The 15,675-nt window shown below is 44.4% G+C and overlaps 1 protein-coding gene across 8 annotated transcripts in view; it reads left to right on the top strand.

Annotated features, from left to right (window-relative positions):
* The window catches only part of USP4 (ubiquitin specific peptidase 4), a 47,722-nt gene that overhangs the window by 3,710 nt on the left and 28,337 nt on the right, over positions 1 to 15,675 (top strand). For 7 of the 8 annotated variants that reach the window (XR_006214781.1, XR_006214782.1, XM_042978932.1 and 4 more), the window contains exons 3-6: positions 4,518 to 4,648; positions 5,793 to 5,919; positions 6,534 to 6,679; positions 6,804 to 6,865. Coding sequence is in view for 6 of the 8 variants with exons in the window: in XM_042978932.1 (XP_042834866.1) it covers positions 4,518 to 4,648; positions 5,793 to 5,919; positions 6,534 to 6,679; positions 6,804 to 6,865 (466 nt within the window). In the remaining 2 variants the exon portion in view is untranslated. Of the gene's footprint in view, positions 1 to 4,517; positions 4,649 to 4,822; positions 4,967 to 5,792; positions 5,920 to 6,533; positions 6,680 to 6,803; positions 6,866 to 15,675 lie in introns of those variants that run through there. The other variant, XM_042978934.1, reaches the window with a different exon arrangement.

Below are 15,675 nucleotides of genomic sequence, written 5' to 3'. Positions count from 1 at the left end.
CACTCAGGGAGAGGTTAAGTTACTCTTTTCCTAAACTGCTTCTAAAGAGCAGCTTCCAGTATTTTTCTTTTTGCAAATTAGTTCTGCTAGAGATGTCATATTTTAGATTAGCATGTGGAATGGAAAGAATAGGATATCATTTTGAAATTGCATCTGGAATCTGAAATTTGGGCACCAGAATGTTCTGTGTTAACCTTTGCAGTTGAACAAACTGTAGACCTGTCTCATCCATCAAACATTCCTGTGATGGTTGTTTGTCACAGAAGTGGCGTGAGGAGAAGTGGAAGGTAGAGCTACCATCACGATCAGCTCCCAGTGGAAGAAGTGACTGAAAAAGTGATGTGTGACCTACCAGAGCTGGGCTTGTACCTGTAGATGCATTGAGATGACAGTTGGGCTTTCTCAGGCTCTTTTCTGCCTAGCTTTAGACTCAACTTGCAAGCAGGACACAGGTGATCTGTTGATTTTGCCCCAAATCAGAGCAGTAGGAAGATAGACAATACATGAAGCTTGATCCAAGTACCTAACACCAAGCTGGGTGTTTTTAAAAATGAGCAGTGCTTCGGGCTCCTGGGTGGTTTAGTTGGTTGAGTGTCTCTTTTTCGACTCAGGTCATGATCCCAGGGTTGTGGGATCAAGCCCCACATTGGGGTCCATGCTCAGCATGGAGCCTGCTTGAGATTCTCCCTTCTCTCTCTCTCTCTCTCTCTCTCTCTCTCTCTCTCTCTCTCTCTCACTCTCTCACTCTCTCACTCCTCCCTCACTCCTCCCTCACTCCTCCCTCTCCCCCTCTTTCTCTCTCACTCCTCTCTCTCTCTCTCTCTCTCTCTCTCTCTCTCTCTCTCTCTCTCTCTCTCTCTCTCTCTCTCTCTCTCTCAAAAATGCCCAGACTTGTTTTAGTGGAGGTCTAATGACATAATGAATAATTCATGTACTTTGTTTCCTGATGTAGGTCACAGATGGTGGCATCATACCATGAAGTTGCCCTAAGGGAGCACAGCAGTGTATTTGCACTTTTCTTCCCCATGCCCCGCTCTTTTTTATTTTATTTTTTCCAGTAATCTCTAACCCCAACGTGGGACTCAATCTCATGACCCTGAGATCAGGAGTCGCATGCTGTACTGACTGAGGGGGAGACAGAGGATCCAAAGCGGGCTCTGCACTGACAGCAGAGAACCCAACGCAGGGCTTAAAGTAGGACACTCAACCGACTGAGTCACCCAGGTCCCCATTCTTTTTTTTTTTGAATAGATTTTTTTTTTTTAATGTTTATTTTTGAGAGAGGGAGAAACAGCACAAGCAGGGGAGGGGCAGAGACACAGAATCCGAAACAGGCTCCAGGCTCTGAGCTGTCAGCACAGAGTCTGACGTGGGGCTCAAACTCATGAATGGTGAGATCATGACCTGAGCTGAAGTTGAACTATCAACCAACTAAGTCACCCAAGCGCCCTATGAATAGGAGATTTCTTAATGCTTTTAAAAGTACTAGTGATAAGAATCCTAGGGCTAGAGGGGCTCTCTGAAGTCATTTTGCATGATTTTCAGCTAAGGGCAGGCATTTCTTCCATGGTCCCCCAATTTGATGTCATCTGGCTTTGGCTTGAAACATTTGCTGTGTGCTTAGGAAGTGAGAAGTACATTCTGTTCAGACCCTGCTTCCTTGGAACATTGACAGTGCAGGAATGACCTATCTCATGATTGAGGGTCACCCCTTAGTCCCCAGGCTTTCAGTCACCTGCCAGTCCCAGTCGGGCTGCCTTTCATCTAGGGTCACAGGAGTGGCTGGACGGGGCTCTTGAAAGTGGGGAGGGATGGGGTACAACATGTCCTTGTTTATGTTGTCCACAGAGCACCCCTTTTCTCATTGCCACCTCTGCCCCTACTGTCTATCAGATGGAATATCTGTGCTTAGGCCAACCAGTGCTCTCATTTCCCCCCTTTATTTGCCACTCTGTTGAAGAAATTTGCAGACTAAATCCCCAATTCAAAACCCCTGTGTGATTTTTTAGCATGATGCCAGTTTTAGGTGAAATTTGAAATTTCCAGTTAAGTGAAATTGAAATCCCAGTTGTGTTTATCCCATTTGCACTGTTGTGTCTAAGAATGACATGTTTGGGAAAATCATCACTGAGCCTTAGATGGGAAAATGCCCTGTGGAAATGATGGGCTTGGGGATGGTGCTGCTGAAAGCTGTGTGTTCTTTTCCCACATTTAAAGTTTTCTGGCTGTTGCTAGGCACAGTATGGATGGCCAGATCTGTGTAGTGCTTAGTATTGGAAATGAAGAAGGGATATCTCCCCAAGTAAGACAATAAGCGAATAACTTCTGTGAGTTTTAATTTATAAATCAGAGAAAAGTTTGGAATTTAGGTTGTCAGTTTTGGGGGAAGCATTTGTCTCAAGCAGGCTGATACCAGTGGGTCATCCTTCTGAACAGAAAAGGCCTGGTTTGTCATTGTTAATAATCATGCCAGAGCTGCTGTGGAAAGTGGGTGGCTCTGGGGAGGGGCAGAGAGAGAGGGAGACACAGAATCCGAAGCAGGCTCCAGGCTCTGAGCTGTCAGCACAGAACCCGACGCGGGGCTCAAACTCACGACTGTGAGATCATGACCTGAGCCGAAGTCAGACGCCCAACCGACTGAGCCACCCAGGTGCCCCTTAATTATAATAAAATACACATAACATAAAACTTATCACCTTGACCATTTTTAAGTGTACAGTTCAGTAGTATTAAGCATATTTACATTGTTTTGCAGCCTATCTCCAGAACTTTTTCACCTTGGAAAACTGAAACCCCATACCTATTAAGCAGTAACTCCTAGCCTCTTTTCCTCCAAGCCCCTGGAAACCCCCATTCTACTTTCTGTATCTGAATCTGGCTACCCTAGATACCTCATTTAAGTAGAATCATTCAGTATTTGTTTTCCTGTGACTGCCTTATTTTATTTAGTATATTAGTATAGTATTCTTGGGTTCATCCTCATAGCGAGGTCAGAATTTCCTTCCCTTTTAAAGGTTGAATAATATTCTGCTATAGGTATATACCACATCATGTTTATCCATTCATCCATCTCCCCTTGGTATTCTTGTCCTCCACCGCTGTTTAATTCCTTTCCTATTTCCTTGGAGATGAAATTTCAAGGCAGAGGTGGATCAGATCTGAATTTTGCTCTTAGGAAGGGCAGAAGAGCTGATTGGATAGGGTATAAACTGGTGTTGAGGGGGTAGGTGATGACAAGCCCTGGTCACCTTGTGAATGCTGCTTATGGTTTTAGTTTTTTGTTTTTAACATCGTCTGCCTTGAGTTACGGATGAGTTGCACCATTGTGGGTACTTCTGCTTTCCCAGTTTTGTGGCTTGCGCTACCACAGGAGTGGGTGTTGAAGAGCACAGAGGCTCCCTTCTTGGGAGGGGATCAGTCTTTCCTTGATGCAGTTCCTTGGTCCTCAATTGAGGGAGTAGGTTTCAGATCATGAACTTCCACTTCTGACTCCCAATCATGTTGCCTGCCTGTGGTAGGTGCGAGGTGGACGTTTAGCATGTTGGAGTATTACATATTTTCTTCCTTCACAGGGGGTTATCTAGCTAGGTTTTGACTTGGACTGTTGAAAACTAAGAATACCACATGACTCTTGGTAAAATAAAGTTGACTTCAATGACGTGTTTGTTGCTTTCTTAGTAAATCAGGAGAAGGGTTGCCTGGGTGGCTCAGTTGGTTGAGTGTCTGACTTCAGCTCAGGTCATGAACTCGTGGTTCGTGAGTTCGAGCCCCGCATCGGCTCTGTGCTGACAGGTGGAGCCTGGAGCCTGCGTCAGATACTGTCTCTCTCTCTCTCTCTCTGCCCCTTGCCCACTCACACTCTGTCTCTTTCTCTCTCAAAAATAAACAAACATTAAAAAATTATTAGTATTTCAGGAGAAGACGATGTATATATTTTTAGGTGTTTGTTTTATGTATTTTGAGAGTGAGAGAGAACATGTGTGCACAGTGAGCAGGAGATGGGCAGAGAAAGAGGGAGAGAGGATCCAAAGCAGGCTTTGCAATGTTAGCATGCAGCCCAGTGTGGGGCACGAACTCATGAACTGTGAGATCATGACCTGAGCCGAAATCAAGAGTCAGACTCAACCAACTGAGCCACGCCCAGGCACCCCGAGGAGAAGATGGTATTTGACCTCAGTGAAATTTCACTAAGCAGAATGTTATGTTAAATATTCATAATTAACAATTTTAATTGTGGACTCTGGAAGCACTTTGAAAATGTAAATTGGAGGTTTTCTCTTTTATTCTTCCTTCTCCATTCAATTACAGGAGAAGTACACATTTCTCATAAAATGTTCTGAAAGCATGGCTAAAGACGGCTTTCAGGTCTGCTCTGTGTTATGGCCAGAGACAGAATTTTGGAATTTTGTCCTGTTATTATAAATAATTTTCTTGTTTCTGAAAACTACGTAAGAATCCTGTAAAACAAACATTTCTGAGAGAAGAGCAGTGAGTTATGAGCTGTTTTCTTTTTTCAGATCCGGAGAGTCAGACCTTGAAAGAACATTTAATTGATGAATTGGATTATGTATTGGTCCCAACCGAGGCCTGGAATAAATTACTCAACTGGTATGGCTGTGTAGAAGGCCAGCAGCCCATTGTCAGAAAAGTGAGTACATGAATTGTCACAGCTGTTTGTCAGTGTCTGTGAGTGCTCCTTGGGGGACACTGACTAGAGTTGGTTTCCTGGGGTACTGGATGTGCCTAAGTGGTCGAGTAGAGGTGTTTGAGGCCTTGTTTCTGGTTCTCTTTAGGGAATTGTGATCGTGAGTGGTGGTGAGTGAGGCTGCTCACTTGGGGTGTTATAGTGAGTGGCCTCCAAACATCAGAGCTGCCCAATGGCTTGGGGTGTGTCCAGCAGTGCCATGAGAGCACTTTCTGGAAGGCTGTATGAGAGAAAGTTTACTTGGGGTCATAGGGACCTACGGTAATGTACCGCTTCCTGTTTATCTTAAAATTTTTCTGAAACTGCTTTTGCCTCTGTGTTTAAGAGTCTTTGGCCACATTGTTGAATGTCTCAAAAAGCAGGTGTTTATAAGCCAGAGAATAGCCTCTTGAGGGAAACAGGCTATGGGATAGACACCTGGATTCCTAACCCCTCTGGTAGATGGGACTCATGAGAAGACTGCCCACCCTGACTCCCATAGTTGTTTGCTTGTCCTACCAGAGGGAAGATCACAAGATCCCACATGCCTGCTGATAGGTAGCCATTGAGTAACTTTCTCACTGTCTGGTTTGTAGTTCCCCTTCTTAGAGTAGGAAAGAACTGCAATCCTGAGGCCATGCTTCTAAGGATCACTGTTCGGGGCCAGAGCTACCTTCTTTTCCAGCTAGAAACCTGGGCCCCTGAGAGGGGTTAGGGATCAAAAAGTTGGGGGCATGCCACTGTCCTGCAGATGTCTCCTAATGCCCACAGTGTTGCCATATGGTGAGTGTTCGGCTGCCTCAGGGATTTAACTATATTCTCTAGTCCTCTCATTTGACAAACCTTGAAAAGGAGACATCATGATCCTGATTTAGAGATGAACAATGGCTTCCCTGTTGTGCAGTGTTGTTCCATCCGGACGCTTTTCCTCATGAGTGGGAAAAAGATTTTTAAACTCCTAGGACGGATGCCAGTGGCTTTAAAAATCTGATCACTTAGGGAAACTGATAACTGTGTGAATTCTGCCTTTTACCACTGACAAAACCTATTGCTTCCAAGACTGCCGGTGTGGAACCCCTGCTCCTTCACCTGTGCCTCTTACTTGCAGGTTGTGGAGCACGGCCTGTTTGTCAAACACTGCAAAGTGGAGGTGTATTTGCTGGAACTGAAGCTCTGTGAGAATAGTGACCCCACCAATGTGCTGAGTTGCCATTTCAGCAAGGCAGACACCATTGGTGAGTAGCTGGGCTGGGGTCCCAGGTATCCATTGGGAGAGTGCAGGGCATTGTGGCTAATGGGAGGGAAGCCAGGCACCCCCTTCAGAATTGTTACCCATATAGTCTCAGGTTGTGGTTACCAGTCCTGACGTGGGAGCCTGCTCTCAGAGAGAGCCAAGCCTGGGAATCGTGTTCTGTGAAACACCTGGCATGGCCCCTGCCCATTTGACATACGGTGGTAAAGATGAGGAAATGCAGATTCAGAGAGGTCAAAGTAACTTAAAAAATCTTTGTGAGAAAGTGGCAGGGCTAGTATTTGAAACCACATGGGTCTTAACTTCAAAGATAAGTTTTCTCACCTTTCTGTATTGTTGATATGCTATGTAAATGGGACCCACATCCTCAAAGAAGGAGGAGCATAGAGAAAGTTTCTAGATATGTGAGTGCGAGAAGATGCCAGTGGAAGATGTGTGGCCTTAGGAGTCGCCATGGGGCTGAGGTCAGTCAGAACTTTTGGTCCAAAGCACCCTGTGACCCTCTGAACAGGAAGGAGGATGAGCAATTGCCCGGTATGGGTACCTTTAGCCTTGCATCTGGAGAAGGCCTTGAGTGATCTTTCTGCTTGTCCTTAGCAACCATCGAGAAGGAGATGCGGAAGCTGTTCAACATCCCTGCTGAGCGTGAAACACGGCTGTGGAACAAATACATGAGCAACACTTATGAGCAGCTGAGCAAGCTAGACAACACTGTCCAGGATGCGGGGCTGTACCAGGGTCAGGTAGGAGGGCTCAGGCCATGCCCCAGCAGGCAGCTCTGCCAGATACCTGCCAGACATCTGGTTCTGAGCACATTAGCAGTGAGGTGCTTTGCATATTCCTTATATGGTTTTCCCTTTCACTCAGGTGCTAGTAATTGAGCCCCAAAATGAAGATGGCACATGGCCGAGGCAGACCTTGCAGTCAAAGTAAGTGAACTCATTCTCCCTTGTGGGTGGGCACACAGGTGTAAGAGAGACGCTGTTTCCTAAAGCAGTTATTGTGCTAAGAAAAATTTTTGGGGAGTCAGATGAAGAAACATGCTATTTCATATCCAGAGTCTGTAATCCTGGCCTTGGGTGAGCAGTGTGCTGGGCAGCCGTCTGAGGAAAGCTGTCAAGGTGTGTGAACAAGATGGTGAGCCTCTCCTTGTTGAGAATGAGAGAAGGAATAGAAGGGGCCCAGATCTGGGAATGCTTTTCTGCCAAGAGGTGGCTTTGTTTTTGTCAAGGCCATTCATTTTCTCCACCTGTGGTGAGAGGCTTGGATGGGAAAGAAGAGGGCTCAGGCATGGGATCTTGTATGACTTAAAGGTAGTAGTTTGATCCCACCCTGCTTTTTAACCATGGGCCTGTTAGTCATTGTTGCTTACTTGGGGAATGTTGCTAAACTGGGACCCCAGGCATCTCTGTCTCAGGAGAGGTTTGTGGGTGGTGTGGAATTATGCATGTCCTGAGAAGGGGACAGAAAGGAAACATGAGTTTTTCTTTTTCTTTTTTTTTTTTTAGTTTATTTATTTGTTTTGTTTTGGTTTTTTTATTTAAAAAAAAAAAATTTTTTTTTTAACGTTTATTCATTTTTGAGACAGAGAGAGACAGAGCATGAACGGGGGAGGGTCAGAGAGAGGGAGACACAGAATCCGAAATAGGCTCCAGGCTCCGAGCTGTCAGCACAGAGCCCAACGCGGGGCTTGAACTCACGGACTGCGAGATTGTGACCTGAGCCAAAGTCGGCCGCTCAACCGACTGAGCCACCCAGGCGCCCCGTATTTATTTATTTTGAGAGAGAGACAGTACGAGTTGGGGAGGGGCAGAGAGAGAGAGAGAGAGAATATGAATGAATGAATCCCAGACAGGCTCCACACCTTCAGCATGGAGCCCGACGCAGGGCCCAAACCCACAAACCCACAAGATCATGACCTGAGCCGAAACCAAAAGTCGGATGCTTAACCGACTGAGCCACCCAGGTGCCCCATGTTTTTTTTATGGTAGCAGGTGGGGGGATTGTGTCTGTGGTCTGATAGTTATGGGGACAGTGTAGGTCTTTACTCTCTTCCTTCAGTTAGGTCTTGGACAGGGACTGTTTCATAGTGATGGGCTCGTAGCTCCTTTGAGAGTCATGAAAGCTACCTGCTCTCTCTTGAGAAACACTCAAGAAGACACAGCGTTTTGCCAACAATCTCAAGGGTTTTACAGATACTCTAGCCATGGACTCCAGTTTTAGAAACCCTGGTCACCAGTTCCTGACAAATTGACAAAATAGCTGTGGTAGGCAGGATAATACCACCCTCCATGTCCACATCCTAATCCCCTAGAACCTTTGAATATGTTAGGTTACATGGCAAAAGTGATTAAGATGTGATTAAGGGTCTTGAGATGGGGAGATTATCCTGGATTATCTGGATGGGCCCCATGTAATCACAGGATGGACGAGGGAGATGAGAGTCAGAGAAGGAGATGTGGGGACAGAGCAGAGTCCAACTGATGAAATGGGAGAAAGACTTCACTGGCCATGAGCCAGGGAATGTGGGCAGCCTTAAGAAGTCCCTAGAGCCTCCACAAAGGAATACAGCTCTTGATTTTAGCTCAGTGAGAGTCATTTTGGATTTCTGACCTGCAAAATTGTTAAGATAATAAATTTGCATTGCATGTGCGGTTTTTTTTTTTAATATAAATTCAGTTTATTCATAAATTTGTGTTGTTTTAAGCCAGTAAATTTTTGGTAATTTGGACAACAGTAATTGGAAGGCTAGCCTTGGCTGCTGACTCCCTTCTTGGAACTGGAAATGCCACAGAACTGAGAGAAAATAACATTAAAAACTGTGAGGAACCCCTGGGGAGACAGAAGGTGATTGGATTCCAGTCTGTGAGGTAGGGTTGACAGTTTGGAGCAGAAGAGGCTGGATATACTGGTCAAGGGAGACTGTTAGAGTTCTGCCTTTTTCTCTTCCCAGTGCTGCTTCTCCCCATCCCTTCCACACCCTAGGGTCCCAGATTCCAGTCAAGGGAGATGGCTTTTGGAAAAGAACAGTGTCTCCTTGTATTTGCCTAAAGGTTAGAGTTTCTCTGCAAAGTGTGGCCAGTGGCCAGTGGGCCCAGAGTGGGATTCCTGAGGTACATTCCCTTCCCCACTCCCCTAATGGCACCAGGTACTGTTCTAGATACTGAGGATGTAGCAGTAAATAAAGTCTCCATCCTCAAAGAGAAGTAAATGACAAATAAGAAAAATCCACATGGGGAAAAATCAGGGAAGAAAATCAGCAGGTATAGGCTTTGGGAAGAGGCAGATTTAAATAGGATAATGGGGAGGCCCCACTGAGGTGCCATTTGAACACAGTTATGAAGGAGGTGAAGGAATCAGCAGTGAGTGGAGTGCTTATTAAGAATAACATTGTGAGGCAAAGGCGCCAGCAGCAGTGGAAGTTCTGAGGCAGAAGCAGGCTTTGTTGAAGACCAACAGGAGTTTGTTGTGGCTGTGGTGCCAGGAGTGATGGCAGGAGCTTTTGGGGGAAGGTGGTAGGCCCCGTTGACGGTTCTAGCTGTGCCTCTGGGGGAGGTAAGGAGCTCCTTGGAGGAGGTGTGGTAAGGGGAGAGATCTCACCTGGTGGGATCTCACCTGGTGAACAGCTCAGAGGGAGCCATAATGAGAAGCTGACCAGTATAGTTGGAATGAAAGGAAAATGGCAGATTGACAGCCTGTGCTAGTGGGAGCATAATTCATGTTCCCAGCCTCATAGGAGGATGGAGTAAGCATAAAGAATACCATCAAGGAAAGGAGGAGGTGGGTACGTGAAACAGGAACAGGGTGGCATTCTTGGGAACAAAGAATTCAGGAGATGGGTTGAGTAGCAGAATGGATGTAACTGAAGCTGAATGAACAAGTTGGAAGGTCAAGTTGAAGAATTCTAGAAAGCATTAGGAGGGATGAAGAGATGAAAGATAGGAGAAGCAAAATGCTATAGGATGAGGGTAGAAGTGGCAGTATTCATATCTCAGAAGCAGAGAGGAAATGACTGGAGCAAGGGGAAGAAAATGTTTGAGGATAAAATGACCAAGAGTTTCTCAGAGATCACAAAAGAGGAAAGATCTGAAATTTAAAGAATGCTAAACACAGATGGAAGGAAGAAAGCCCACCCCTAGACACACTAGAGCAAAAGTTTAACAATGGAGATGTAGAGAAAATTCCACATCTTATTGAAAGAAAAAGTCACAAAGGAATAAGAAGCAGATTAGTATCAAACTTCTCAGTAGCACCAGTAGATCTGAGAGCTACTTTGTCAGTGTCAAAATAACTTTCTTAAAATATATATGTGTATGCGTGTGTGTACATATATACATGTATGTATATATATGAATATATTTTATATATACAAATATGTATATAATGCATGTATATTATATATATATTCTATATATATGTATAATATATATAATATGCTTATTTGAGAGACAGAGAGTGTGCATGGGGTGGGGGGGGGGAGAGAGAGAGAGAGAGAGAGAGAGAGAGAGAGAATGAGAATCTCAAGCAGGCTCCACACTGTCAGTGCAGAGCCTGACACGGCTGAAACCCACAGCCAAAATTAAGAGTCGGACGCTTAATCTACTGAGCCACACAGGTGCCCCAAAAGTAAAATTTTAAAAGCAGAATTTTATACCCTACAAAACTATTACTTAAATGTAAAGATGAAATAATTTTTTTCTTTAGCGTAGATGACCTTGGAAGATTTTCCACACAGAGCTCCTATGTGGAAGCTACTGTTAGAACTCAGGCGCTTGCAGTAAAATCCATAACGTGTGAGAGAGAGCACATACCTAGGAAAATATTCTGTTGGCCAGAAAAGCAAGGGCTTTGTGATTTTGGAGTAAGCAAAGATTTTTGACACAAGAGAGAAGACACGGCACCACAAACCACGGAGGAGGAAATGGATAAAGGGGGTGACTTTTAAGTTAAGAACTTCTGTTCATCAAAGCGTAAAAAGGCTAGCCACAGGGTGAGAAAAGATACCTGCAATACATATGTCTGACAAATTGCTTTTATCCAGAAGTTTGAAGAAATGCCTTAAGTCAGTAAGAAAAAGACAACTCCATTAGTAGAAGGGGCAAAAAATCTTTAACAGTTACTTTATAAAAGAGGATGTCCAATGGCTTGTGAGCTTATGGAGAGGTGTCAACCTCAGCAGTCATCCAGAGATGGCAAATTAAAACCACAACACAGTGCTTCTGCACACCCACCAGAATGGATTAGTGAAAAAGATGGACAGTACCAAGTGATGTTGAGGTGTGGAGCACCCCAAATTGTTGACCCTGCCGATGGGGCATATAAATTGGTGTGATTTTAGAAGACTTGGCAACCCATGCTAAATGAAGAATTCTGTGTATTTATTCTGTAACTCAATGATCCACTCCTAGGCATACTGCCAACAGAAATACATCTCATGTTCACTTAAAGATAAGTTCAAAGATGTTCACAACAGCACTGCTTATCATACTCACTGGAGTTAACCCAGATGTCCATCCACCAAAATAGAGTGGATAGGTTAATTGAGGCATAGTCACACAGTGGAATTCTGTAGGGCCTCGACAACATTGAGTGTCATGACCAATGCTGAATGAGAGAAGCCAGACATAAAGCAGCATACTGTATTCTCTTGATAGGAAGTTTAAGAACAGGCAAAGCTCATCTAGGGGGCTCAAGGTCATGGTAGTGGTTAGCTGTGGGAAGAATCGTAACTAAAGGGAGTATGAAGAGGACACCAGAGGTTTAGTGCTGTCCTGCTTCAGAGTCAGGGTTCTGGTTATATAGATGTATTCACTTGATGAAAATTTCTTGATTTTTTACTTAGGTGGTTTATGCATTCTCTATGTAATTCTTTGCTAAAAAGTTTAATAAGAAGAAAAATTTAAGAAAGCAATCCATTAGCAAAAGCAGTCCAGAAGTAAATTCTGGGTAATCCCAACATGGAAGGCAAGTGAGGAAATGGGAGGCAGTAAAAAGCAGAGAGAGATGGGAATGTCATCCGCCCTTTCTCTTGTGGAGAAATGTAGATAAAGTTTAAGTAATTGATAGGGAAAAATAAAAATAGTTACAGGTCCTAATAAGTTAATGGAGTAACTGCCAGAAATCTAAAATAGAATGTATATCTTTGAAATACACTGTGTCGATTAGGAAAGGTTTGCTGGCAGTTAAGAAAGACTAGACGATCAGTTTGTGAAGAAAGATGCTGAGGTCTTTCCAAAAAGAACTTCTGAGATGGGTAGTCCAGTGCTGGTATCATTAGTAACCCAGCCGCTCTATTGTGTTGCCCTACCGTGTGCAGCTTCTACTTCAAAGGTAGCCCCCTGTGGGTCCAGGATCCTGGAGCTGCAGTGGTTACACCTGCATTCAAGTAGCAAGGAGGAAGAAGCAGGAGGGACATAACCCTTCCTTTTAAGGAAATTTCCCAGAAGTCACACATCCTTTTGCATCTTTTTGGTCAATAATAAGACCATAGCTGGCTTCAAGGGAGGCTGGAAAATGCTGTTTAGCAAAGGTGCAAGGTGTCTAACTAAAAATTGGGGATCAAAAACTAAGGAAGAAGAGCAGAATAGCTTATTGGGAGGCAAAAGGGGAAAATAAATCCCTCTTTTTCTTGTCTACTCTACCAATTCCTATGGTCACCAAATGTGTGTGGGTTTTCTCCCCACACCATCCAGTTCTCTGACACCAGCCGGGTGTTCTGGAATTTCACTAAATTCTGACACTATCTACCTGGAGGTAGCATCAGATCCCACAGGTTAAGGGCTCAGTCCAATCAGACTGGCCCATTTTAGATCCCAGTTCTAAGTCCAGGTTGTTACCTGAGCTTGGGTCACTGGCTATAAATCACAGGTTCCCATGATCCCTCCTTGGGCTCAGTAGTTTGCTAGAATAGTTTACAGAACTCAGGGAAACAGTTTATTCACTAGATGACCAGTTTGTTACAAAAGGCTATAACCTGGGAACGGTGAGATGGAAGAAGAACCAGGTGGTTATAGGGAAGGGGTGAAGAGCTGCTATGCCCTGTTCAGGCATGCCATCCTTCTAGCACCTCCACATGTTCACCAACCTGGAAGCTCTCCAAAATTCCCATACTTCAGGGATTTTTGTGGAGGTCTCAGTAAGTAGGCATGATTGATTAAATCATTTGGCCGTTGGTAACTGAATTCAGATTGCCAACCCTTATTGCCTCCTCAAGGGTGGGGGTGTGTGGCTGTAAGTTCCAACCCTCTAATCACATGGTTAGATCTCCTGGCAACTGGCCCCCATTCTTTGTGATTTTCCAAAAGTGATTAATAAAAACTGAGGTGTGGTTGAAAAGTGCTTGTTGGAAATAACATGACAACTCCTTTCACTTTTATCACCTTGAAACTATTTCAGGAACCAAGGACAAAAAAACACAAATATAACAAAAGATGCTTCCATTGCTCTTATCACTGAGGAAATTACAAGTGTTTTAGGGGCTGTGTACCAGGAATTTTGAACAAGATCAAAAATATATTTATTATTGGGGCGCCTGGGTGGCTCGGTCGGTTAAGCGTCTGACTTCGGCTCAGGTCATGATCTCGCAGTCCGTGAGTTCGAGCCCCGCGTCGGGCTCTGTGCTGACAGCTCAGAGCCTGGAGCCCGTTTCAGATTCTGTGTCTCCCTCTCTCTGACCCTCCCCCATTCATGCTCGCTCTCTGTCTCAAAAATAAATAAACGTTAAAAAAAATTTAAAAAAAATGTATATATATTTATTATAAACCACAGCACCCTAGGATACAACTAGGAAACTGTCACACCTAAGAAGGGAAATTGAGGGCAAAAAAAGGAAAAGAAAGAACTGAAAAGTTTGGTAATTAGAAAACATGAGATGAGAAGGCTGAATTAAGGCCATGTAGAATAGTAATTAAAACAACTATAAATGAGTTAAACTCACTAATCAAAACTCTCAGACCAGCCATATTAAGTAATACATCATCTGTCAAGCAGACCCAGGGTTAACCTGGAGAGAATGGGAAAATACATCAAGTGAATGTGTCATTCAGGGGAAGTCATTGATTGGTCTAATCCTTTTTTTTTTTTTTTTTTTTTTTTTTTTTTAACCTACCTATAGAGTCAGCTTGACATGTATTGTGGCAGGAAAACTTCCTAAATTGTTTCTGTTCAGCTCTTTATTAGAGAGGGCCACCTAGTAAATTTTGAACATTTTAAGATCATTTTCTCATGCTTCAAAGATTTTCTGTAGAGCTGGCCTCCTATCTCTCTCTTTCTCTCTCTAATTCCCTCTGACTTACCTTGCCTGAGGTTGCTAAGGCCTGATTAGCTCTCCACCATGACCCCTTTTCAAGGCTGCCTGCCCAGAACTAGAAGAGGCCAGTGTTCCTGAAGTGGAGATGTGGGCGCACACAGATGAGAGTTAACAGCATTGGTGTGGGGTGAGCCCAGCTAAGGTTGTTGTGAAGGCAGTGAGGATTCTGCCTAAGAATTCATTGTTACCTTAATGATAATACCAGGTGCTAGACTCTGGCTACTTGAGGTCACCCCTAAAGGGTGGGCTCATCCCCAGAGCAGCCCTCAGCTTGGAGAACAACTGAGAAGCATGCAGAGCATGGTCGAGCAAGGAGGGCGGGCATGGGTGTGCTACAGGGCCTCAGTCATGGGTTCAGAGCAGGTTCTAGTCATGATTGGTAAGGACTGGATGTGCCTAGGAGCAGGAAATACCTCAACAGAAAGGTACTGGGAGACCAGAGGCTTGGCCAGCATCTTTTAAAGGAGCAGAGGGATCCTTATTTGGAGCTGTAGTCTCTGTTTTCAGAGTGTTTGTGGCATGGGACCCAGTGGGGTCTTGCTTCACCTAATATGTACACTTGAGAGTCAGATGTTTCCCACCAGTTCCCTATTTGCCAGCCTTCAGTGTCCCAGGTTGTGCTCTAAAGCTGCCTAATGACAAGTGACAAGTGCCCAGGCAGTTCCCAGATAGTCACTCTTCAGAGGTCTTGCTTTTGTCTGTCAAGGGTGGAGTTTAAGAACAACTTTGTCGGGGCGCCTGGGTGGCTCAGTCGGTTAAGCGTCCGACTTCGGCTCAGGTCATGATCTCACGGTCCGTGGGTTCGAGCCCCGGGTCGGGCTCTGTGCTGACAGCTCAGAGCCTGGAGCCTGTTTCAGATTCTGTGTCTCCCTCTCTCTGTGACCCTCACCCATTCATGCTCTGTCTCTCTCTGTCTCAAAAATAAATGTTAAAAAAAAAAAAAAAAGAACAACTTTGTCATATGTAAATTTTCAAGCATATAAAAAGAAATCCTGGGGCGTCTGGGTGGCTCAGTCGACTGAGCTTCTGACTTCGCCTGATTTCGGCTCAGGTCATGATCTGAGTTTTGTGAGTTTGAGCGCGGTTTGTGAGTTGGAGCCCTACATCAGGCTCTGTGCTGAAAGCTCAGAGCCTGGAGCCTGCTTTGGATTTGGTGTTTCCCTCTCTCTCTGCCCCTCCCCTGCTCACGCTCTGTCTCTCCCTCTCTCTCAAAAGTAAATAAAAATTAAAAAAAAAAGAAATCTTACATCTTCATCATTAGATTTTTTTTCCAACTGAATTTATTCTGAAAATACAGCATTTTCTAGAACATTTTAAATGTCAATTTTTTTGTTTGTTTTGTTTTCTTTCATTTTAAGGAGAAATGTTCTGTTTAAGAAATTGACAGGTCTTGGTTATGGCTTCTGTGGATTTTTGCCCTTTTAAGTTCAA

This window comes from Panthera tigris, chromosome A2 (assembly GCF_018350195.1).
Source record: "Panthera tigris isolate Pti1 chromosome A2, P.tigris_Pti1_mat1.1, whole genome shotgun sequence".
Lineage (NCBI taxonomy): Eukaryota > Metazoa > Chordata > Mammalia > Carnivora > Felidae > Panthera > Panthera tigris.
The sequence above is the reverse complement of the archived record's forward strand: the minus strand, read 5'-3'. Positions and strand labels throughout refer to the sequence as shown.